General features: G+C 44.7%; 2 protein-coding genes across 3 annotated transcripts in view; one reads left to right on the plus strand and one right to left on the minus strand.

Annotated features, from left to right (window-relative positions):
* Window positions 1-11,055, plus strand: part of Golm1 (golgi membrane protein 1) — a 43,034-nt gene extending 31,979 nt beyond the window's left edge. Inside the window, exons 6-10 of the mRNA XM_021179883.3 lie at window positions 816-945; window positions 3,640-3,784; window positions 5,694-5,933; window positions 7,586-7,693; window positions 8,582-11,055. Of these exons, the coding sequence (XP_021035542.1) occupies window positions 816-945; window positions 3,640-3,784; window positions 5,694-5,933; window positions 7,586-7,693; window positions 8,582-8,691 (733 nt within the window). The 3' untranslated portion in view covers window positions 8,692-11,055. The remainder of the gene's footprint in view (window positions 1-815; window positions 946-3,639; window positions 3,785-5,693; window positions 5,934-7,585; window positions 7,694-8,581) is intronic.
* A 265-nt stretch (window positions 11,056-11,320) lies between these two features.
* Window positions 11,321-23,630, minus strand: part of Naa35 (N-alpha-acetyltransferase 35, NatC auxiliary subunit) — a 51,355-nt gene continuing 39,045 nt past the window's right edge. For both annotated transcript variants that reach the window (XM_021179882.2, XM_029468253.2), the window contains exons 15-23: window positions 23,025-23,091; window positions 21,323-21,421; window positions 20,330-20,508; window positions 18,074-18,210; window positions 17,107-17,174; window positions 15,817-15,957; window positions 15,464-15,586; window positions 13,074-13,154; window positions 11,321-11,632 (exon numbers count right to left, since the gene is read on the minus strand). In XM_021179882.2, the coding sequence (XP_021035541.1) occupies window positions 11,573-11,632; window positions 13,074-13,154; window positions 15,464-15,586; window positions 15,817-15,957; window positions 17,107-17,174; window positions 18,074-18,210; window positions 20,330-20,508; window positions 21,323-21,421; window positions 23,025-23,091 (955 nt within the window). In that variant the 3' untranslated portion in view covers window positions 11,321-11,572. The remainder of the gene's footprint in view (window positions 11,633-13,073; window positions 13,155-15,463; window positions 15,587-15,816; window positions 15,958-17,106; window positions 17,175-18,073; window positions 18,211-20,329; window positions 20,509-21,322; window positions 21,422-23,024; window positions 23,092-23,630) is intronic.

Raw genomic sequence — 23,630 nt, forward strand, 5'->3', positions numbered from 1 at the left:
TTCCACAAGCCACTCACAAGTCCTGAGTGTCCCCCAGCCAGCCACACACTAGAGAGTTTACAAATTCAAGGCTACCCAATGTACGCCTTGGTAATTCACCACAGCCACTCACAGAGCAGAGGACAGCTCTCTTTACTATCAGAGTTTCATTACAAAGGGTGTCATGGGAGAACAGCCACCAGTAGTTACAAGGCAAGGTCTGAGGAGGCAGAACTTATATTTCTCATGGAATCAAGGAATCCGCGATTCTGTATTTTTACCAGCCAAGAAGCTGTCAAAACTTAAGGTCCCAAGGTGGTAGCTGAGGTTGGTATGCAGGCGATGATTGATGACATCATTGGCCATATGCTCAAGCCCCATCTCCTGGCCCCTTCACCTCCTCTAGGAGGTGGAGCTGAGTATTTCAATCCCTATCCTGAAAGGTTCAGCACCCCAGCACCCCACCCCATGAGCCATCTTATCAACATCACTACACGTCTGGTCCAAGGAGCCCATGGATGAAGATGCTCTGAACACCAGGAAATCACAAGGGTTTTAGGAACTGGTATCGGTAGCCAGCGGTTTTTGATATAGAGAGAAGGGGGAAGGGGTTGTTTAACGGAACATTAACGAGTCTAAAGTATGGTTACCAGCAGGTTTCTTCTGTCATTGAATGGTTGCAGATGGACACTTGCCCTGGTAGTTCTCTTTCAGACCTCATCCTGGGTGGGAAAGGGCTGTTCTGTCTCCTGCTGCAGGGGACGGACAGTGGGCATGGGATCAGGAAGTGCGTGCTTGGAGCATCCACCACACAGCCTTCCATTCGCCTTCACCAGGAACCAATGTATCAGCCAGATGACCGAGGTGAAGGAACAGTGTGACGAGCGGATAGAGGAGGCCATCAGAAAGCGAAACGAAGCACCGGTTTCCAGAGATCTGGCTGAAACGAACAACCAACGTCAGCAGGTAATTTGGGTCTGCTCTGGCCTGGGCATCCAGGAGGTGCTCTCGGCTCTCCTTACCATTTTGTCCTGTTTGTTTGGTTCTCTGTGGTACAACAGAGCAAAGCGTGGTGCCAGGATGCCCACACCCACTCTTGTATGCTGGCCCCCAAGCTCAGAGTGTTGTCCTTTAAAGTCTCAGCCCCTGTGGAAGAAGTTTAATACTGTCTGGCTTGAGCACACTAATGATCACACTAGGTCACAATATTAAATTCTGTGGCCAAGGTCAGCCTGGTCAATATTGCATGTAAGAATATTCCCACTTTCTTCTGATAATTAGAACATTATCTTTTCTTTTTCTTTCTTTTCTTTTTTTTTACAAGATTTATTTATTTATTATATGTGAGTACACTGTAGCTGCCTTCAGACACACCAGAAGAGGACATCAGATCCCATTACAGATGGTTGTGAGCCACCCTGTGGTTGCTGGGATTTGAACTCAGGACCTCCAGAAGAGCAGTTAGTGCTCTTGACCGCTGAGCCATCTCTCCAGTCCAGAGCATTATCTTTTCAAAGAATGAGTTTTTGCTTTCACTGATTTTTCTGTTGATTTTTTTTCATTTTATTTAGTTAAGTTATAAGCTAATTTATATATGTATATATCTTTTCTTCTACTTACTTTGACTTTGGCTTTAATTGGCTAATTTGTTCCATAGCTTTTGAAGGTATAGTCTTGATTCTTGGATACAGATCTTCCTTTCTCAGGCATGCATTTAGTGCTACAAATATCATTTTAAAAAGCATTGCTTTTACTGCAGCCTATACATGCCAGCAAATTGTCATTTATATTTACCAAGACATTTTTATTTATTTATATTTTATTTTAACTTTTTGAGGCAGAGTCTCATATAGATCTGTCTGTATGATCAGACAGTCTATGTAGATCTGTCTGTCCTGGAACTCACTATGTAGACCAGGCTGGCCTCAAACTCATAGAGATCCATCTGCCTCTGCCTCCCAACGGCTGGGGTTAAAGGCATGATCACATTATTTTTAAAATAAGACTTTTACTTTAAAAGCCATGTGCTATTTAAAAGTATGGATCTTGCGCTCCACTCATTTATAGATTTCCCAGTTATCTTTCTGCTTCCAATTCCTTGTTTAATTTTACTGTAGTAGAAGAGCAGACACAACATGGTTCCTAGTGTAAATTTGCTAAGATACAGTTTTAGCCTAGAATGTGGTCTGTGTTGGTGAACATTCCTTGTGAGGCAGATATTTTCCTTTTGGCTTTCTCAGAAATTTTAATTTTCCTATAGTTTGAAATGATAGTTTTATCCTGCTTGATGTTATCTGAACTCCCACAATCTATAGTTTGCTGTTTGACATTAATTTAGAGGATTTTTTTCTTTAAAACAATTATTTTATGTATATATGAATACACTGTAGCTGTCTTCAGACACACCAGAAGAGGGCATCAGATCCCATTACAGATGGTTATGAGCCACCATGTGGTTGCTGGGAATTGAACTCATGACCTCTAGAAGAAGAGTCAGTGCTCTTACCAGCTGAGCCATCTCTCAACCCACGCCATTCCCCCACCCCCCCACCCCCAAGAGATTCTTAAATCTTCATTAGCTAGACATCTCTTGACTTTTATCTTATCCAGGTCTGATCTTACATATGTGTGACACTCTTAGGTTATCTCAAGATGAGGGCTGCCATATATGGCCACCCTCCTACTGTGAACATGAGGGATCCAGGGAGGCCACATGGGGTCTTCTCTGTGGTTGTCCCATGTCCTTGGGATTTTGTCCCATTGTTTGCAGACTTTGTGCTTGTTTTTCACTCTCGTAGGTTTCAATTTTATCTCTAAACTTGGGAAACTGTCCCTCCTCCATAGCTAGTCTGCGCACAAGCATACCAAAAGCTTTATGTGTGTACAGAATCTTTTTCTCGTTAGTTCTCTGTCTCGTTTTCTGTTTTTCATATCTACTTCACACACTGGGGCTTCCTGTTGTACGTCCATGGCCTGGTGAGTTTGCTGTCACTGTGTGGCTGGTCCTGATGTTGCCTTTCTGTCTCCCGATTGGTTTCTGCCTCACAGGATGCTCTTTTCTTGGCCATGAGATAGGACATGGAGGGTAAAGGAAACTGCTGTAAGCAGACTATCTATCATTGGTTGGTAAGGTGTGACAGATGGGAGACCTAATTCTTTAGAGCTACAAGTAGATCTTAGCCTGTGTTTTGGATTAAGTTCCCTGCTTCTAAAACCCAAATGGCAGAAATGGACTGAAGTTGGACAGTCCCCGTCCTTCACCTCAGTTAGCTTTTGAGAGTAACCCAAGGAGAATGGACACCACTATTTGGACATGTTGGAGTGTGTTAATTTCTATACATTTTATAACTTTTCCCAAGTTCCATTCAACGTAACAGGAGAATGTATTCTGTGTGGTACAGAATACATGTAAGGTGCGGTGGACAGGGTGGGCATGTGGAGTGCCAGGCTGAATGCAGTAGATACCTAGCTAGGTTTGTTGGATGGTTACATTTTCCTCTGCCTTACTTTCTGTAGGACCTGGACTTACCCACAATTCTCCTGATCTATGCCACATGACAGGGCATGACCGGGAAGATGATGGTTTGAGTTCAGGGTTCTGACTTATTAATGAGGGTCCCAGGAGCTACTCTTTTAGTCCTGTGCTTGTTTCAACTACAGGCCCTCAAGCCTCAGCCCAAGCTTCAGGAAGAAGTCCCATCAGAGGAACAGATGCCACAAGAGAAAGGGGATGTGCCCAGAAACAAGTCCCAGATACCAGCCCCCAATTCAGAGAGGTGGGGCTTGAAGCCACACGTGCAGAATGGTAAGTGGAAACAGTGTATAGTCTTGGGCAGTACAGACACTGAGGATTGAGTGTGGCTGGATGCAGCAGAGAAGATCTAAACTTTAAAAGTCCCACAATCTTTACATATTAAAAGTTCAATCCTTTTAAAATATCCAATATCTTTTTAAAATCCAAAGTCTTTTTACAATTAAAAGTATCTTAACTGTGGGATCCCCTAAAATATTTTCTTCCTTCAAGAGGGAAAAATATCAGGGCACAGTCACAATCGAAAGCAAAAATTAAACTCCAACTGTCCAATGTCTGGGATCCAACTCACGATCTTCTGGGCTCCTCCAAGGGCTTGGGTCACTTCTCCAGCCCTGTCCTTTGTAGCATATACCTTGTCTTCTAGGCTCCAGCTGCCTGTACTCCACTGCTGCTGCTGTTCTTGGTGGTCATCTCATGATACTGGCATCTCCAAAACGCTGCTGTGTGCCACTGTAACTTGGCTTTAACAATAGCCTCTCATAGGTTCTCTTCATGGTGCTAAGCCTCAAATCCTTTGTATGACCCCTTCAGTCCTGGGCCATCAATTGCAACTGAGGCTGCACCTTCACCAATGGCCTTCCATGGCCTCTCACAGTGCTGAGCCTCACCTGCTCTGCATGACCCCCTTCATGCCTTCAAAACCAGTACCACCTGGGTGACTCTTACATTACCAAGTCCCACTGTAGTATGAGGTACAACCTTGGTTATCTCTGGAACACAGCCTCTGTGCTCTCAAAAAAAAGGTGGGCTGGTGTACTTTCTCTTAGGGCTCTGGAATAGGGGCTACAGGCTTCTACTCTAACTAACAGCTTGTTTTTGTCAGCTATGTAAGCACAGGTAGAGAAGTTGCCTTAATCTAGAGTAGCAGGGGCATCGTGGGACTGAAGGGCAGGGACGGAGTCCTTGGTGGCTGGAGTGCCTTGGGCTCCCATGGCTTGAAATGACTTAGAGCCTAGCACTGCCCTTGGGGGTGTGGAGATATACAAATCCATGTTATGTTCTGATTTGTTTGTTTGTTGGGTTTTGTTTAGTCTTGAGACAAGGATCTCTCTATAATGGAGCTCTAGCTATCCTGAAACTCTGTATGTAGACCAAGCTGGCTTCGAACTCACTGAAATCTACCTGTCTCTGCTGAGTGCTAGGATTAAAGGCATTCACTACCACACCGGGCACTTCCCTGTTGTTTAATCTGAAGATGGTCTGCAGCCCCAAAGCCTCTGGTCCGTAGTGGAGCTCAAAACACAAGTTCCCAGCTGTTCTGAAGCCACTCTTTCTGGCGATGTTAGGAATCCAGGGCTGACACTTTTTTGTTTTGCTTTTTGAGATAAGCTCTTGTGTAGCCCTGGTTGACCTCAAACTCGCTGTGCAGTTAAGGCCTTGAATTGACTTTGCTGCCTTCATCCCCTAAATCCTGGGATCCCAGGTATCCTGCAGGCATTTCTTGCAGTTAATGTTACCATTTTTTTTCTTCTGTTTTACCTAAGGCAGTCTCCCAGGCTGGCCTCAAACTGACCATGTAGCCAAAGTTGGCCTTTGAACTGATCTTCCTGCCTCGTGAACTGATCTCCCTAAGTGACAGGATGATAGGTGTGTATTCCACGCTCAGTCATTTTATTTTTGTTTTAGTTAAAATGGTCCTGCAGCCAGGCATGGTGGTGCACACTTTTAATCCCAGCACTCACTGTGGAGGCAGAAGCAGGAGGATCTTTGAGTTCAAGGCCGGTCTGGTGTACAAAGCAAGTTCCTGGACAGCCACCAGAGGGATACACAGAGAAACCCCATCATTGAAAAAAAAATTATAAAAATGAAACAAAACAATAACACAGACACACACACAGACACACCCAAGACCCCCCAAACAAAGAATGCTCTTGCAATCACACCTATGTTCTGTGTGCAGAGGAAACCAATGAGATTCAGGCTGTCGGTGAGGAGCACGGACTTCGACTGACGATGGCATCGGCATCCATCCAAGGGCAGGCGGTGGCGGATGGCACTCGGGTAGGAGGCGAGAAACTCGATCAGCCCACACAGGTACCAGCTGGCCTGTTGGCCAGGCCTGCGGAGGATTCTCAGTACCCTGAGCGGGAGCAGCTTGTCATCCGGGATAGTCAGGAGCAGCAGCATGCGGCAGAGGAAGGTGGGTGGCTCTGGGTCCCTAAACTCCTGCTCGTCAGCAGGTCTTCAATTTTACCAAGTGGCCTGGTTCACTCCTTTGTATGTTTATTTGTTCATTATCAAGAGAACAATGTGAATGGGACTTCCAGGGTGTGTGGCATGCTAAGATGGGAGCTTGGCTGGTTAAATGTTGCTTCCTGGCAGGCAGGTGGGCAGGTGGGCAGGTGGCCGGGCGGGCAGTCACCTGTTTCCACCTGCTTCTGTGCTTATGTCTTGGAAGTACTGAAGGAAGACATGACGAAGGATGTTATTGCTTCTGAGGAACAGTGACTGGCTGAATTCCGCCTTCCTTTCCCTCTTCTTTAGAAAGAGGAGGATCTTGGTTCAGCTAAGTATCTTGAGTGTATTCTGCTGCCTTAAGGACATAGGGACTTTCCAAGCCTTGGAGCCAGGAGCACCAGTGGCCCCCGTGTTCCCCGCTGGATCCAATAACAGAGTTGAGGAAATGTGTCTAATTCCTTCAGTCTTTCTTGGAACAGTGTCGTCTGTTGTTTTAGATAAGGGTGCATTTTATCAGCCTCCCACTGAGTGTCCCTGCTCAGAACCCTGCTCCACACCTACAGCAAAAAGATGCTTCTGAGGGGGGGAGGGAGGGACCCCACTCTGGTGGCACTCAAGTGTCTGACTACTGGACATGAAGTGTCACGGCTGAATGCAGACAGGAGCTACGAGGCCTATGTGGTGTACCTGCTTCCACATGCACTAGTAATCTCATCTAGATTATAAACAGACACCGCTGCTCTGTGCTGCCTCCACATCACAGCTGAAGCAGGGCAGATTTTCCAGGCCGCCTCATACACACACACTTTAGATGTTTGGGAGAAACCTGTGGTCTCGTCCTCATTGTGATCTTTCCTGGTTGCTCTTTCTGCAGAGCAGAATATGGTTGTGACCAGTCTAATTCTGTACATGACATGGAGGCGCCGTAGTCACCCCTTCCCTCTCCTGGAGTCATTGAGAAGCCACTGCTTGCCATCCCCACCACTAGCCTAGTTCCTCAAACAGTGGAGCTTTTCCTTAATTTTGTTGATTTCCCTTCTCAAAAAGGCATTTAGTTTCTTCATTTTCAGACTGAATCATGGCTTATTTTGGAGTGTGTGTGTGTGTGTGTGTTTTAGGAATAAAGCCTGCAGCTTTTTTTTTTTTTCCTTTTTCCAATTCATTATTAGGTATTTTCTTCATTTACATTTCAAATGCTATCCCGAAAGTCCCCCATACCCTCCCCCACCCTGCTCCCCTACCCACCCACTCAGACCTCTTTGTCCTGGTGTTCCCCTGGACTGGGGCATATAAAATTTGCAAGACCAAGGGGCCTCTCTTCCCAATGCTGGCCGACTAGGCCATCTTCTGGTACATATGCAGCTAGAGACATGAGCTCTGGGGGGTACTGGTTAGTTCATATTGTTATTCCACCTATAGGGTTGCACAGAGCTGACTTTTATAGCCTCAGTGGGCGCGTTTCTGAGTATTCGCCATGGCATTTGTATTGGGTGTGAGCACCATCAAGTCAGGCTACTTTCTGAGGTACAGGTTGGGTGACAGTGCGTATTGGTGCTGGCGTTCCAGTGACATCAGGAATAAAATGAAGCTCTGTCTGTCTGGTATGTTTCATAGGGGGAGGCCAGAAGAACCTAGGAGATGAATACGACATGGATGAAAACGAAGCAGAATCTGAGAGGGAGAAGCAGGCAGCCCTTGCGGGGAATGACAGAAATATAAATGGTAAGAACAGGGGGGTGTGTGGGAGTGGTCACCTTCCTGCACCACTGTAAGTAGCTGTCTGTTCAGGGAAACTGTGTTCTTTAGAAGACCTGCAAAGTGGGGTAGTGGTGAGCAGGGTTAGAAAAGGTGCCCCAGAAATCACAGGGCTTGCTTTTTGTGATTCAGGGCTTTCCCAACAAGATGCCCAGGGCACTCTAGAGTCGTTCCACACTAGGTGTTGGTGCAGTCATTAGATGCCTCTGAACTAGTTGTCTGCTGTGAGCCTTCTAGAGACACTCACACAGGATCTTTGACGCGGCTCCTCTCTGTTCTGACTCCCTGAGCACACGTCAGCAGCACCGCGCTACTGACCTAGAAGGTGCTTCACTCTGCCTTTCTGGGCTGCATACAGCATAGTCAGTGTCAGTGTGGATTTGATGCATCTGCTCCTTACTCCATGACCTGTGGAAGGTTAGCTTCTTGCTTTCCATGGCGCTGTAGCTCTGAGCACTAGTTTTCTTCGGTGTTTTCCAGGTTGAGATCTGCGTGCCCCAGAGCCTCACTTCTGGACATGTTCCCCAGTTCTCTTGTAAAGCACTATGAATTGTAAGCATGCAGCTGCCCATGGCTAGACGAGTTGTGTCCTGTCTTCTGACCTACTTGTTCAGGATTAGTGCTGCCCCTTTAAGGAGGCCACACAGCCCAGTAGGCTGTGCTGTCATACCACTCAGCTCTGTCCTGTGATTTCTTTTGTTCTCTAGATGGGAACGAAATTCTAAGTGGCAGTGATGCTGTGGAAGGCGAAGTTCTCTTTATGATAACTGTAGAACCTGCCAGGAAGTGAGACCTGCCTGCCCACACTATTTCTCCAACATGCTTAATACTGAAATAATTGTTTTTGCATTTTAGTTCTTAATGCTGACGCCCAGAAGAGAGGCATAATAAATGTGCCCGACGGGAGTGAAAGGCAGAACCACATTCTAAATCAAGTAGGCATTCATATTCCTCAACAAGCCTGAAGAGAGATCCTACGGAGATTCACTGTGACTCAACTGTGAAATGGACCAAGCAAAACGAACATTGGTCAATTACTATGGGGCTTAATCAGTACATTTTGCAAAGAAAAAAAAAATGGGACCATCTCAGACAGTTTGGGGGTACTTTTAAAGTGTCTACAAGAGATGTCAAAATTGATCAAGCTTTGATTAACAGGTATTTCTTAAGCAGGTCAACACCAAAAAGAGAAATGAGGCTGTCCTGTCTAGGCAGCAGCACCTCCTCACCCTGCAGTGTAAGACAGAGTAGACTGAGGGCAGTTGCTGGCCACAGCGGCTCCCTCCTCCTCGTGCTGCCGCTTGCCAGTTTCTGTCCCCAGATATTAAGCAGCTCATCACTCCTGCAAACACTTGATTCCACCATCAATGGCCTAGAGCTCTTACCGTCAGCATAAACACCACTAGTCAGTTCTATACAAGCCTCAACACAAAGATGTTCTGTGCAAAAACTGCATTAATTAAAAGACAGCCACTATACCTGGCTTACTTCAGGATTCAGAAGGCTGAGGCAGGAGACTGCTGCAAGTTCTGAGCCAGCTTAAAGTGACATAGTGAGTGCCAAGCTAGGATGAGCAAGAATGAAAGCCCCTGTCTCAAATATCAGTGAGAGTTGTTACTTTTAAAAGACTGGTTTAAATAACCTTCATTATTCTTCTGATGTACAGAACACTATGAAGTTACTCACAATGTAAGCACCTATGATCTGTGTGTGTTTGACTGGGCAAAGAGTTTCTAGTAAGTCACTCATCTCACTAAGAAAGGCAGTGCCTGCACTGCGCTCTGGACAAAGGCTGCATGGGCAGAGGTGTCCAAGAGGAAGAGTTGGCTGCTGGAGGATACTCAGGGTACAAGCTGGATTCCTACAAAGGCAAGAGCAACACCAGCTGGTTTTCCCCCGAGTTTATATACTGTTTGAAAAACACACAAGGTGAATGTTAGCTTTGAAAGACTTGTAGTTGATTGATGGTAATGCATCGTTAAGTCTTGGTTCTCATCAGCAGCTTCTGATTGCAGACTGACTGCAGTCACACTGACGACTCCTTCCAGAAACGATCTCTCTGAAGAGTGGGACGATTCACAGGGCTGATCTGACTCTGAAGTGCTGGTTAAATAGGAAGCAGCAGCACTAGAGGCACAGGGCAGCGCCTAGTGCCTCCTGGGCTGGGCTGAAGATCCCTGCAGTCAAGGGATGCCGGGTGGTCCAGCTGTCCGTGCCTCTTTAAAGCACACATTTAAACCCCTATGGCAGACGCGGGTTGTCTCTCACTGCAGAACCACCCAGTTTCTATGTACAACCCCATGTTTAGATGGGTACTGTTTAATGTCGCAAGCCATTTTCCTTTACACTTTAACTTGCCAGAGCCTCAGTTGGACTGTTCTTACCATACACCTTTTCTGCTCCTAGGTCCCAAGCTCAAGGGGACTTTGTATTTCTAGTACTTGTTTTCTATCTTAATCTGGTTTGGGTTTAAAGTGTAGATATTGGTGACAGGCTGTGCTGATTTCCTTTTTAACAAGTACAATAAGTAAGGGCCACATTCTACCCTCTGGGTTCTAAGATTCCAGGGTACCAATAGCCACGCATGACAGCTGAGCCATACCACCTCTGTACTGAACAGGAAGTAACCAACATCCTGTCTTCGCTAGCATCTTGATCAAGTCCGGTCAGGCATGCTTCAGTGTTTCTAGGAAATGGAAGGTGCCACAGGGTTGGGCTGGCATAGCTCCGTGAGAGCTTCTACCCAGCCAGTATGTGTGAGTCCCCGGGTCACATCCTCAGCACCACCGAACACTGTCACATTAGAGTTAGGCCACTGGAATCTTAGAGTCATTTCTGCTGTAAGCCAAATGAACTAGCAATAGTCAGGCCAAACCACAAAGCCAGATTCAATTTCAGGGTGGCTCCCTCTGCTAAAAGCACTGCCCCTTCAGAGTACAAAAGGGAAACCCCACGGGCTTAGACAGTTGTCACAGCACACCAGTGATGAGACCAGCAGAGGAATGAGCAGCAAATCAAGGATGGGGTCTCTTGCTGGTGGCCAAGAACAAAACCTGCACCTCAGGGCACTTGGGACTTCAGCTGGAACAAAAGGATGCACCCCCTTCCAACAAGACCGGAAGCTCAGTGGCCTACACACTCCTACCTGATACCAGCAACAGACACTGCAGTGTGATGTGGTTTTCCTTCAACTGCATCACTAAAGACCCTTAGAAATCTGTCACAACACAGTCACAATCCTCATGTACTTTAGTGATCCTCTTACCTCAAAATTTGTAATTTGACCAGAATCTTAAATCCTTAATAAATCTTGTGTTTTGAAACTTCAATTTTTAGGGTTGTTTGGTGTTTAAGACAAAATCTCATGTAGCCAAGGTGGGCCTCAAACATAGTACATAGCTGAGGGTAACTGAAGCCTGACCCTGCAGCCTCAGAGCTGGGAGTAGAGTCTTACAGCTGCAGACTCTGGGTAATGCTGGCACTGCCTGTTTGGAAGGCGGCACTCTGGTTCTCCACAGGGCAGCTTTTTTTTTTCCTTTTTTTTTTTTTGTCAAGAAATTTATTAACCTTTACAAACACTATTTCACTCAATCATTCATTAAAAAAATGTTTACAATTAAGTCTGTAATCAAACCATGTAACGTTCACCAATGCATTCCAGCCCAGTTACACCATGGAGTAAAATAAACCACTTTAAAACAGCAGTTCTCATCCCCGCCAGGTAAGGGTGTTAAACTGAAAGTCTTCCTTGCAAGAAGCTGTCTTTCAAGAAATCCACTTTCTGTCACCATATGTGGCAGACTGATATCTTCCCTAGAGTGGACACGGTCATCTTTGCAGTCTCTTTCAAACCAGTTTCACAACAGGAAAATATTTGTGAACAGAAAAGTCGAATTCAGGAGGAACCTAAAAAGAAAGCCAGAAAGTCAATGGCTCCACCTGCATGGTTAGATTTCCTGTGTTTCAGAAATAGGGCAGTACAACAGAAACTGGTATAATAGCAGCAGTCAGAGGAAAGAAACGAGGAAGGAGGCTCTCCTGCCAGAGATCATCAGAAAATACCTAGCCAGCTGTTTGTTCAGAGAACATTCAAGGAAAATGGACTTCAGACAAAGTGTTAAACCAGATCAGGACAGCAACACAGTTCAGCTTTAGGGTAACAAGTGAAGAGGCAAAGCCACACAACAGGCAAAGGCCACAAAGTTGCATCAGAGCTGGCCTGTGACAAGTCAGATCTTCCACATCTTATCAGCGTCTTGGGGCTGGGGAAATGGCTGAGCTGGTACAGGGTTTGCAGTGCAAGCGGCACAAGCATGCGAGCCCGAGGCCTGATTCCTAGCACCCATGTTAAAAGCTGAGCACCACAGCACATGCCCAGAACTCTGGTGCTGGGAAGGTGGAGACAGGCAGGTCTTCGGGGCTTGCTGGGCAACCAGTTTAACTGAACTGGGGAGCTCTAGGTCCAGGGAGCCCTGTTTTATACACTAGTCAAGACTGAGTGAAAAGTACCCATCCTGAGGACACGCCCAATACCCTGAGCGAAATGGCCCTGCTTCTATGCATGCACATGTGGACACATGGCTCTACCACATGTGACTACCTGTGCTGGTCTGACTAGGACTGGTCCCATAGTTTCATGTGTGTGAATGCTTGGCCATAAGAAGCGGCACTAAATGTTAGGGGGGGTGGCCTTCTTGGAGGAAGTGTGTCAGTGTGGAGGTGGGCTCAAGTCTGGCCAGTGTGATAGTGTCTCCTTGCTGCCTCAAATCCAAATGTAGAACGCTCAGCTCCATCACCATCTCTGCCTACACACTGCCATGTTTCCTGGCACAACAGCAACTGTAAGCTACCCCCAAACTTGTCCTTTATAAGAGTTGCTGTGGTCATGGTGTCTCTTTACAGCAGTAAACCCTAACTAAGTACTAAAGCCACTACCTCCCTAAAGCAGGTGACATTTAAGTACCTTCTCCCTCCAAATCTGCTTTACACTTCTTTTAAAATTCTTTATTCCGTTTAATTTGTATGTGGGTGTAGGGTCTGTCCTGCTGGGCAGGCTCCAGTTCTCACGCCTGATCAGGTCAGCCTGGGAGGCAGTCACCCTGACCACCGACTTTCTTCCCAGCCCCCATTTCTGAGCTCTTGACTCTGCTCCATGCTTCCTTAACTGTCCTAAGGCAGTCAGTGATTATATGGGGTGGGAAAAAAGAAAGTTGAGATTTTAAGTCTCTAACCGTCTGGAGGAAAAGTGGTGGCTGAGCCTCTTCTAGGATGAACAGAGAGAGGGTAGGTATCCTTTGTTGTTACAGTACACAGGAGCTCTGCACTCCCTTCCCTACAACACACTCACCTTTGACTCTTTTTTGTGTCCTCCTGCTAAGAGCTTCATAACCACAAAGTTGGGCTTGGCAACCTTTAGGATTCTACTGACCTGAAACAAGAAGAGCACTAGCATCACAGCAGGAAGCTAAGTCTGCACAGAGGAGTGCTGCCGCCGCCGCTGCTGCTGCTGTACTGCAGCCAAGCACAGGGGTGTTCAGGGAGCCGTGTAGTGGCTTCACCCGAGAGCAAAGTTCTCTTCGGAGAGCTGCTCATACCAGTCCTTAGACAACTTCGCTCACCCCATAAAAACTGCTTTGAGGACTGAGTCAGTGTACACAGCCTTGTGCTGCACATACAGCCGTGGGTCCACAGACAAGAAACAGCCCAGCTCTACACTTCTTGACACACACCTCTTAGGAGAGCATGGCTGTGTGTGAAGCTTAGAAACACTCCTGACAGATGGGCAGTGAGTTCGTGGAGTATTAACTGTTCTCTCTGACAATTACTAGTCTAAACACTGAACACAGGATCGATCATAGGGAAGCCAAGGTTTCCCTTAGGTAACCCTGAAGCTCCCACTGCTGCATTTCTGACCACTGTGGAGATACACAAGGGCAGGATGGAATGGGGGATGGATAGCCACCTGAACATCTAACAGGAAAGGGAGACAGAAGTTCAGACCTGGGACGCTGAGCAAGGGGCCTGCCTGCCATGGGTGAGGGCAGCCTGGCAGTAGTTCCAGGCCAGTCTAAGCTACAGGATGAGACCTTATCTCAAAATACAAAAATAATAATGATGATAATTTGACACGTCAGAAGCCACACTGTGACCCATATAGATCAATTAATTCAGCTGCTCAGGCTAAAACCCTTCACATCATCCTATCTCCTCCCACATCCCACATTCCACATCAGGGCTGATTACTCACTGCACCGCTTACTGGACCACTGCTCCGGCTTCCTCCCACCTTTGCTGCACGGGTCAGTTTTAGCAGCACAGAATGGTCCTTTGTCACAAGTCAGAGCTGTCTGTCCACTGCTCACACTCCAACAGCTCCTCCCTCACTACCCACTCCAGCCACATGAGTCCCAAGTTCCTGGGGCTGTCCAAATACTCCAGGGACAGACAGGTCTGTTCTGCATGTGAGTCCTCCTCTGGAAGGGTTCATCCCTGAATGCCTATGTGACCTACTTCACCTTCTAGAATTTACTAAAATGGGTTATTTAAAATGGTTGGAGTTCTACACTTTGTACAATACATAATATGACTCCTACCAACCTGTCCCTGAGCCCATACCAGCTATTTCTGCTTGAAATAGGTGCTTGAAAAGACTTTGAATAAATGAAGGAAATGTCTTCTGTTATTGAACCTCCCTCAAATTTTTGTAACTACCATTTTTATTAGCCAGAAGATATATATTTTTTTTTTCTTTTTGAGACAGAGTCTTACTATGTAGCCCTGGTTGGCCGTGAACTCAGAGAGATCCTTCTGCCTCTGCGATCACGCCCCACTAGAATATGATTTTTTTTATCTCTTTCCTGCTCTCTTCTCCAAGGCATTCAACATCCCCTTAGAGCCTAAGGTACTATCATTAATTCTCTTTTAATGGAAATGACTTGTTCATACAATACCCAGTCTTTTCAGCTAACCTTCAATGAAATGGCAGCGTACCATTCAGTTTTAACCCTTGCTATCCGAATCTCCTTGACCTTGTCAGTGACCGAATTACAGTTGTGCTGTTTGCAACGAAGACCTGCTATGCTGAATACTCATCTTCGTTCATCTTCTACGTTGTGTGTGCACATGTGTTTATCTGCAGTGCTAAGACACCCCAGGCTGTGTATGACAGGCAAGCACACTCCATCTGAGCCCAGCACTGCTTGGTTCTGACAGATGATGCTAATCACGTGGCACTGAGAGTTGCATCAAGAGTCCCCTTCCCTCAGTGACTTAGACATGTCAAGAGTAGCTCCTCACTAACAGAGTAGATGTATCTCAGCTACACTGGGGATAATGCACATTATTAAACCATCAAATGCTTTAACCATGTTTGCTTTCAAAGTCTGTTCTTGTTGATCAGTCTTTTAATGCAATAGCCTTTTACTTCAAATGGCCAAGTATAAAATGTTCTACAGTAACTGGATACAGTTTTTCATATTTAAACTTTAGAATGCAAGTTGGGTATTATAGATTATGACCTAATCCTAACACTAGGGAGGCAGAGGGCAAGAGGATTACCAGGAGTTGGGAGGCCAGCCTGGACAAGAGAGTGAAGCCCTATGGTGGAGGGAGGAGACTTAAAATGGTTAACCTGGAATTCTTGCAATTTGACAGCCTGTCTGGTTGACTCACTATAGCTGACTCCCCCAGTGGCAGGATGCATGCTTTCCCCGAGGACGTGCAGTGAGCCTTACTTACCTCGCGGTCTGGATTGGGGATATTTTCAAGGATCATTTTTGCCTGCTGAAAGTGCTTACTAGCTGCCACATACAGCTCTGGAGACTGAGGTGGAGGGCTGTATTTATTGAGGTCAGACATTTCCTAAAAAGAAGGAACGATTTATCACAATATGTTTAATATAAACCTTCTGACTACCCATCCATACAGACTCTTAAGCAAATGCTGATAATATCTCAATCTGTGCCCACGTGACACAAAGTTCTTAACCTGCGTACCCCAAATCTCAATTATCCCCTTGTAATCATCTTTAGCATCTGTCCCACAGCCCGCAGGATGGGTGGCACCACCATGACCTCAGGCAGCAAGCTCACCTTGAACTGCAGGTAGTGCACTGGTGGCGGCGTCATCACACTGTTGAAAGGTGCAAACCTGTGCTCATACCGGACCTGCTCACTGTCAAGCTCAAACTTGGGCTTGCGCACTTTGCCATCCATGTCAAACGCGACCATCGTCTAAAGGTGAAGAGAATGCGAAAGCAACAAGAGTGACGATGGGCACCAGCAACTCACATATGTAAGACGTCATCTCGGAAACCAGAAAAGCCCAGAGTAAACAGACTTCTCATCTCTAACTAATGCACCATGATGTATACAAACAACCTTCCAGCCCCCAATCAGTTATAATACCAAGTGGTGAGCCCTAAAACCATATACATACAAGCACACACTAGTAACATATGGACTGACCAGGTTGTAGTTATATATTTAGGAATATACACACATATACATATTGGGGATACAAGGGAGGAGTCAGAGGAAGACAATGATACATTAATTTTTTTTGATATATCATTAATTAAAACTCCCAGGGGATTAATGACCCCAATGGGATCACACACACTCTTCCACATCTCAGGCTTCGTCACTTTAAGTAAGATGTTGAAGGAACAAGTGCCACATAATCACACAGGCCAGAGGCTTTTCCAATTTCCCCTCTTGGTTTATGTAACTTCAGGTGAGTTACCTCTCAGTACAACTTAAAAATTAATACCCAGAACCTTGCAAAAATGCCTGGTATTGCTCATGCCAGCCACACTAGAGTCCACTCCTACATATTATAATCCTAGGAATGCTAGAACCATCTACTCATGAGGCAAGGTGTCAACTACTTGAGGAACACGAGGATGGAAAAGGTGCCTGTCAAACTGACGTGGACCAGGACAGATAGATGGCAGCAGAATCTGGTAAAAATCAAGGCAAGAGGGATTTTAAAGATTTATTTATTTTATGTGAGTACACTGTAGCTGTACAGATGGTTGTGAGCCTTCATGTCATTGTTGGGAATTGTATTTTTAAGATCTCTGCTCACCCCCATTCGCTCCGGTTGGCCCCATGCAGTCCCTGTTCACTCTGGCCCAAAGATTTATTTATTTATTATATGTAAGTACACTGTAGCTGTCTTCAGACGTGCCAGAAGAGGGTGTCAGATCTCATTACAGATGGTTGTGAGCCACCATGTGGTTGCTGGGATTTGAACTCAAGACCTTCAGAAGAGGAGTCAGTGCTCTTAGCCACTGAGCCATCTCTCTGGCCCAAGAGGGAATTTTAAACACGTTCTGTACGAATGGCAGTTCCACAGAAGCCTCGATTCTCACCACTTACCTTGAACATCCCAGCACACATGTTCTGATAGGCCTGGCTCATTGTGATCTCTCGGCTCAATGGACGAACTGTAATTAGAGAAAAGAATCTTTATATCTTTCTCCCTCCCTCCCACATTACTTCTTGCCAAAATTCATTAGTACCAGATCTTTGAAGAGCATGGTTGCCTAACTTTTCAGCTCACTTCAGTTGTATTATCTGTAGATTTTGGTCATAAAGTAAAGTTTAAATTAGAGAAACAAGAAGAAAAACTAATTTAAAAAATGTCCTGCTCTGCTCTATTTTTTTTTAAGGGAATCAGGAGGAGTTGATGTGGGGAAACTGGAAGGAGCAGAGGGAGGAGAAATTGCTGTAGGGAGAGCTGAGAGAAGGTTTTGGCTTTTTTAAAAAACCCCACCTCCTGCTTATTTACTGAACATAAACTTCACTTTGCTTCTCTGATGTAAACTTTATGACCAAACTCTACAAATAATACAACTGAAGTGAGCTGACAAGTTAGGCAACTGTGTTCTTCAAAAAGCATACCAACAACTTTTGGCAAGAAGTAATGTAGAGCCTTTGAAACGTCTGCCTCCCATAGCTCTGTGATTACCTGTCCACACCCACCATGACAGGACAACTCCAGATGGACTCCTGCTAGCTCTCCCACCTAGTCTGCTTGTACAACTGAGGACAACTTGCCTCCTGCTCTAAGACCCTCTGGTGCCTGGAGGTGCAAAGGAACTGAGAAGCAAGGCCCACCACTAATGCTGGCTGGGATCCAGTCTCTCTTCCAGTTAATGATGGTGAGCGAGAAAGAAGCCCCGCAGACACATGCAGCCACTTCGGCTCACAAGGAGCTCTTCACAGACTTGGCTATCAGACAGTCCACACAGCCAGATGTGATGGTGCACATCTGTAATTCCAACACCGGGCAGCCTGCTAACCTAAGACACTGTCAGAACAGGACTGAGGCGGTCTACAGCACCTTTCTTTTTCTTCTTTGTTTTTTTGCTGCTGCGGCCTTTCTGCTGTTCCTCCATGATCCTCTCCTCGGCCATCTGAGAGCCATCAGCGCGGCTCAGGGTTGACATCAGCCATGCATATAGGAACTCGGAGAGGTACCTTAACAGTCACAAAGTATCAATTAATGACAGAGAGCTACAGGAGACAGCTTTGCCAACACAAGTATTAGTAATAATGGACGGGTTTTATTATTTCATCCTGACAAGAGGGACTGAAGCCATGGCCTCAGAGACGAACACAAGCAAATACTCTAATGAGCACTGAACACGATCTCTCCCTTTTCCCAGTTTTTACAACTTTTCAAAAGATTTCTGGATAATTATCTACATTCATACAAATTAGAATATCTTTAATTTTTTTTCACTGTCAGGACACAATTCACTCCAATCTATTAGTAAATATTTTCTTTGCAACAAAAATGAAACAAACCAATTCAGAAAGTACAGAAATTATTAATATTATATAACAATCATTCTAAAGCTTAAAAACATCTAGGCTTATTTATTTAAATTTATTCAAAATATAAAATAAGATATTTTAGTTCAACGCTAAAAAAGAATTTAACCTTACAATGCATTCTAAACCAGAAAAGCAGTTCAAATCTAGGAGAAGGGACACACTGTTTTCAGTGTAACCAGGAATAAGGTAAATTAAAGACTACTCATATACAATAAAAACCAAAGATCTATAAGATGTTTATGATCTCTCATTATACCTATTTTAGGATGCCTATTTCCAAAACTGCCCTGAAAGATGCCAGGTAGGCTATAATATCAAAGCACACATAAGACATTACATTTAAATATATTATTATTATTATTCACATTGTTTGAGGGTGACAGATGGTGGTGAGTTCAGAGAGCACACATGCAGACTACAGGACAGGTCTGTGTAGCCAGTTCTCCCTTTCCACCTTTAATGTGGGTTGAGCTGAGGTCATCAGGCTGTGTGGAAAACGCTGTGACTTGCTGAGCCGTCAGTGGCCCACGGAAACTAGTTAAAGTTGCCTTTGGAATTGTGTTTGGAAGCTGCATCGTCTCAGCTCCTGAAGGAGGCAAAAGGGGTCCACTACTGCATGGAGGAGTGCGGAACAGCTCTTCAGGAGGACATGCAGCATCACTTTACAGAATACAAAGGAATCCCCACTGGATACCATACAGCCAGAAGGTCGGTCTATACCCTCCGCGCAAAGGTCCACAGTGAGATAACAGGTGATACTTAACCATATATCTGAGGACAGACGGTAAAGGAAAGGGCTGATAGGGCCCTTCCAAACACCAGCTGCTCGTTTTTATTAAGGACTTCAATAGTCTTTCCTCTCTCAGGGCAATGATTAAGTTAAATGAATTTAACTATAAGTTTAAAAAGCAAACAATACCAAAGTGTAACATATCAAATTTTGACATTTGATGAAGAAACTGTTTAAAATTGTCTCGATCCCTTGATAGGTGAAGATAATTCACGATTATCATCGTGCTGAACAACACTTGCTTGCTGTGTATTTTCTACCTGTTTTCATGTCTAAGATAGCCGCAAACAGCCTCTTCATAGAACTCCCTAGCTCTCCCTCCACTGAAGGGGACTCTGCAGATCATCTCCCAGTGATTAGCCTGCATGGCGTCCACAAGAAAACGCATTCCACCAACTGCACCCACACCATGCACTAGTGCTGCACAAGTCAGCAAACAGCACTCTCTCTCCTCCACAGTTGCAAATAGATGTCGAATTAACCCATTTATTTTTATTAGTATTTTCTATAGAACTATTCAAACAACAGGAAGAACATTTGTGTAGTGTTACAGCACTAAAGATGTATACTTTGACCTAGCCTAATTCTCAAAATATTTTACCAACTGTGCCACAACAGTAAAAATGCACTAAGGAAAAATATTCCAGGGGCCAGTGAGATGGCGGCTGTGCTGGTCAAAGAGCCTGTCAGAAAGACCGACCACACTACTCCAATCCCCAGAGCCTATTTTTATAAAGTCAAATGCAGGCCCCTTGCATCTCTAACACCACTGTTCCTACAGTGAGACTGTATAGAGGAAAGTAACCTGGGGCTTGCACGCCAGCTGGCATGGAGACCATGCCTTAGCACGGTGAAAGGGAAGCATGTGTGATCAGAGATTGCATGCACACAGTAACCCAGACTGTACACTTTATAGATGCACACAACGTCTCTGCTCTCGCCATCACTGCTAGCGGCAAGAGCACTCACCAATAGATGTAGTAGTACTCATGCATGCTGTAGAGCTCCAGCTCAAAGCCGCTGAGCAGATACTGGATCATAATCCGGAGGTTATGGTAAAGAACCCAGGTTCCTAAGCAGGCCAGATGTTGTCTCTGAGGCTCCTGTTTCAACAACATAGTATGAAGCGCTGCATCAACCTTCTCTGCCTGTCAAAACAATTGTTACTTTAGGGTCAGTTAGATAGTGAGAGAATCTGAAAATATGAGCAGAAGATGTAAATCTCACACTCCAAACAAAGTCTTCCTTTCAAATGCATCAATGGTGAGGTTTGCAAAGGTCTTCCCCTGCAATACTTAATATTTACCCAAATTATTCCTCAAAATAAACATCCACATTAATGCAAGTCAAGTCAGTTTATCCAGACAAGGAGGTGGGACATGTTTGTAACCACATAGCACCATCAGTCTATTCCAGAGACTAAAGCAGGAGGATCATGTGAGCCCACCCAATGGCTAAAAATAAGCCTGCGGAAACAGGCCCTGTCTTAAAACAGACAAGCCTCAATTTGTGACCTCAGGTCTGTGGTGTTAGTAATGGGAGCCACTGCTGACTGTGAGTCACCTTTAAACTGTTTCATGTCGGGTAACTTGTCATGAAACCATAGTTAGCTACACAAGCCACAATTTATCTTGTTGACAAAGCCATGATTTAAGATGCTTATAAGGTATATCCTCATATTTCTTCAAGTACATGCTTCTCCTGGACTATAAAACTGTTACATTTTAAGTGGAAAAATAGGTATATCAGAGTAAAAAATTAATCCACAAATCACTGTTTTGAAGAATTGCTTTTCAAAAGTTAAAGTATAAAAAAAGTGTCCTGTGAGACCCAGGCTGGCCTCAACGCATGATCCTTCTGTGTCACACTGCCAGGTTCTGTGACTATCGGTAACGCTCTCACAGAGCTTGCTCTTCTTGAAACCTATGTCTTGATGAATTGTACAAGACATCTGGCTCTTACCTCATCTTGCAAGGTAGCAAACTCCTCAAGAATGTGGCCAAGCTTGTCTCTCTGCCGAGCCCTGTTGTGGCCATGGATCTGAACAAGACTACAAAACGGCTGTAACACACAGACAACTTAGTAACTGTCAACGTGAACTTCCTTTATCCTAAAGAAACAATATGCCAAATTCTTAAATCTTGTTAAATGCATGTAAGACATGCACAATTACACTGTTGATGTTTCTTACACAGGCGCCCATTTTTAAAGACTTCAATATCAGAATTTATAAAGAGGTGGGAAAAGGAAGCTTTTTGTGAAATATGATTTCCTATGGCAAAAGTATACTCCTTCAGTAATTGTCCTGCATTTCCTTTTCTCCTTATTTTAAACTAAGGTCAAGATTACAATGCTAATGTTTCTGTGGTAGTTGAGTCAAGGCTGCTACCTCTGGCTCTTCTATTCCTAAGGACCTAAAACACAGCTTCCTGTAAACTCTGGAACACTATACTAATCCAACAACAGACACGTATGGTGAGCAGCCTGCATTGAGGAAATGTGACTAACTTCTCTGAACCATTACAAAGCTTGTATCAGTGACCTCTGACAGGCTGTCTTTGGACTAGCAACTGTTTTAGAAGAGTTGAGAGGTACAGGGTGGTCATCTCTCATCTGAAAACTCAAATAAGTAGATGATAGATAGATAGATAGATACATGGATAAATAAATCAAGACAGAGTCTGATGCAGCTCAAGGTGGACTTGAACTCACTATGTAGCTGAGGGTGACTGATCCTGAAGTTGTGATCCCCTGCCCATTTCCTGAGTGTTAGGACAAAAGGCATGTATCACCAAGTCCAGTTTTCAAAAAAAATTTCTGAACATTAAACCCCCCATACTTGAGAATATGCTAGATTTCAGGTTTTTGAAATAGGGATACTCAACTCACAAATTATACACAAATATTCCAAAACCTGAAACATTTTTAGTCCGGGCACCTCACATTTCACAGAAGTGATGCTCAGGTGCTCAGCCTGCTAGCATTTCACTCTTTAAGATGTAATTTCCAGAAAGTAAAGCAATACACCTGCGATAATATTACAGAAATAAAATCCAGTCTCCTTAGTCTCCCACCATACAATACTGCCTTCATGCTCACACTTGCACACACATGTAGCACACATGCACACATGCAGTAGAATTAGCCCCTAGAGAACTTCCTAATTGATTATTCTAAGAGAAGTGTTTATATAATGAAGTGAGAGAAATATTTATATAATTAAATAAGAATGACTAGTAACTTAATCTACAAGTCTGTATATTTCCCCAAACTGAAAAAAGAAAAGTTGGCCATCTTTATTTAAACTAACAGTCTTAATTTACACAGAAACCTTTCATTACAGCAGTACCAAGATAAGCATATGGGAATGTTACAAAAACATTTTTTAAGGTCAAAAGTGAAGCTTGTATGTCCATTTATAAAGCATACTAGGGAGCAAGGGCTTCCTAGCCAGGAGTTACAATGTTTCACTTCAGTCCCCATAGACAGTGGTAGTTCTCTGAACCTGCAGAGTACTTCATTCACTCAAGCAGTGCGAGGAGACAGAAGTGTTAACATAGTCACTAGATATGAATAAGACATGGGGAAAGTATAAATGAGTAAGGAAGAACTGTGCAGCATAATTTGCCAAGTACCCATCACAATAACACAATTGAGCTCTTACCCGAACACAGTGAGTAACAAAGGAGTCGATACAGTCCTTAGCCTGGTGATTATTATATAGGCAACACCTGCAAGATAAGATTCACATCACTAACATCAAACTATGTAGCTTAGGCAAAAGAAGCAGTGATTACTACAGAAGCTACTGACAGAGAAAACACAACCAAACCCATGGCTAGGTTGAGGAACACCAGCATGATGCTAATCGTCTCATATTCCTGTGCTTTGCACACACATGTATGCACACAAGTGTAGTCAGAGTAGGGTGTCCAAAGCCCATGTCTCCCTAGCCTTCTGTCTCTTATTCTACAATATTATCCTCTCAGAATCTAGAGTCCTAAATCAAGATGCAGCCTCATTTGCAACCAGAAATTGTCCATACACCACCACCCCATGTTTCCTGGACTTGTCTACTCTCCTTGAGAAATGTTGTCCTTCCTCACCTAACTGCCCCTTCCTCGAAATCCTTAAGGACCTGCCACCTAGTCCTGGAGTAGGTATGGAGGCTGAAAGATACCAGGATTTTAAAGACAAACCACGCAGAGATCAGTGATAGGGGATCTAAGGGAACCAAGGAAAAGCAGAAAAGACTTTCCCCTGGTGCCTT

The sequence above is a fragment of the Mus caroli genome, unplaced genomic scaffold (assembly GCF_978045245.1).
Source record: "Mus caroli unplaced genomic scaffold, Mus_caroli_1 scaffold_15, whole genome shotgun sequence".
Lineage (NCBI taxonomy): Eukaryota > Metazoa > Chordata > Mammalia > Rodentia > Muridae > Mus > Mus caroli.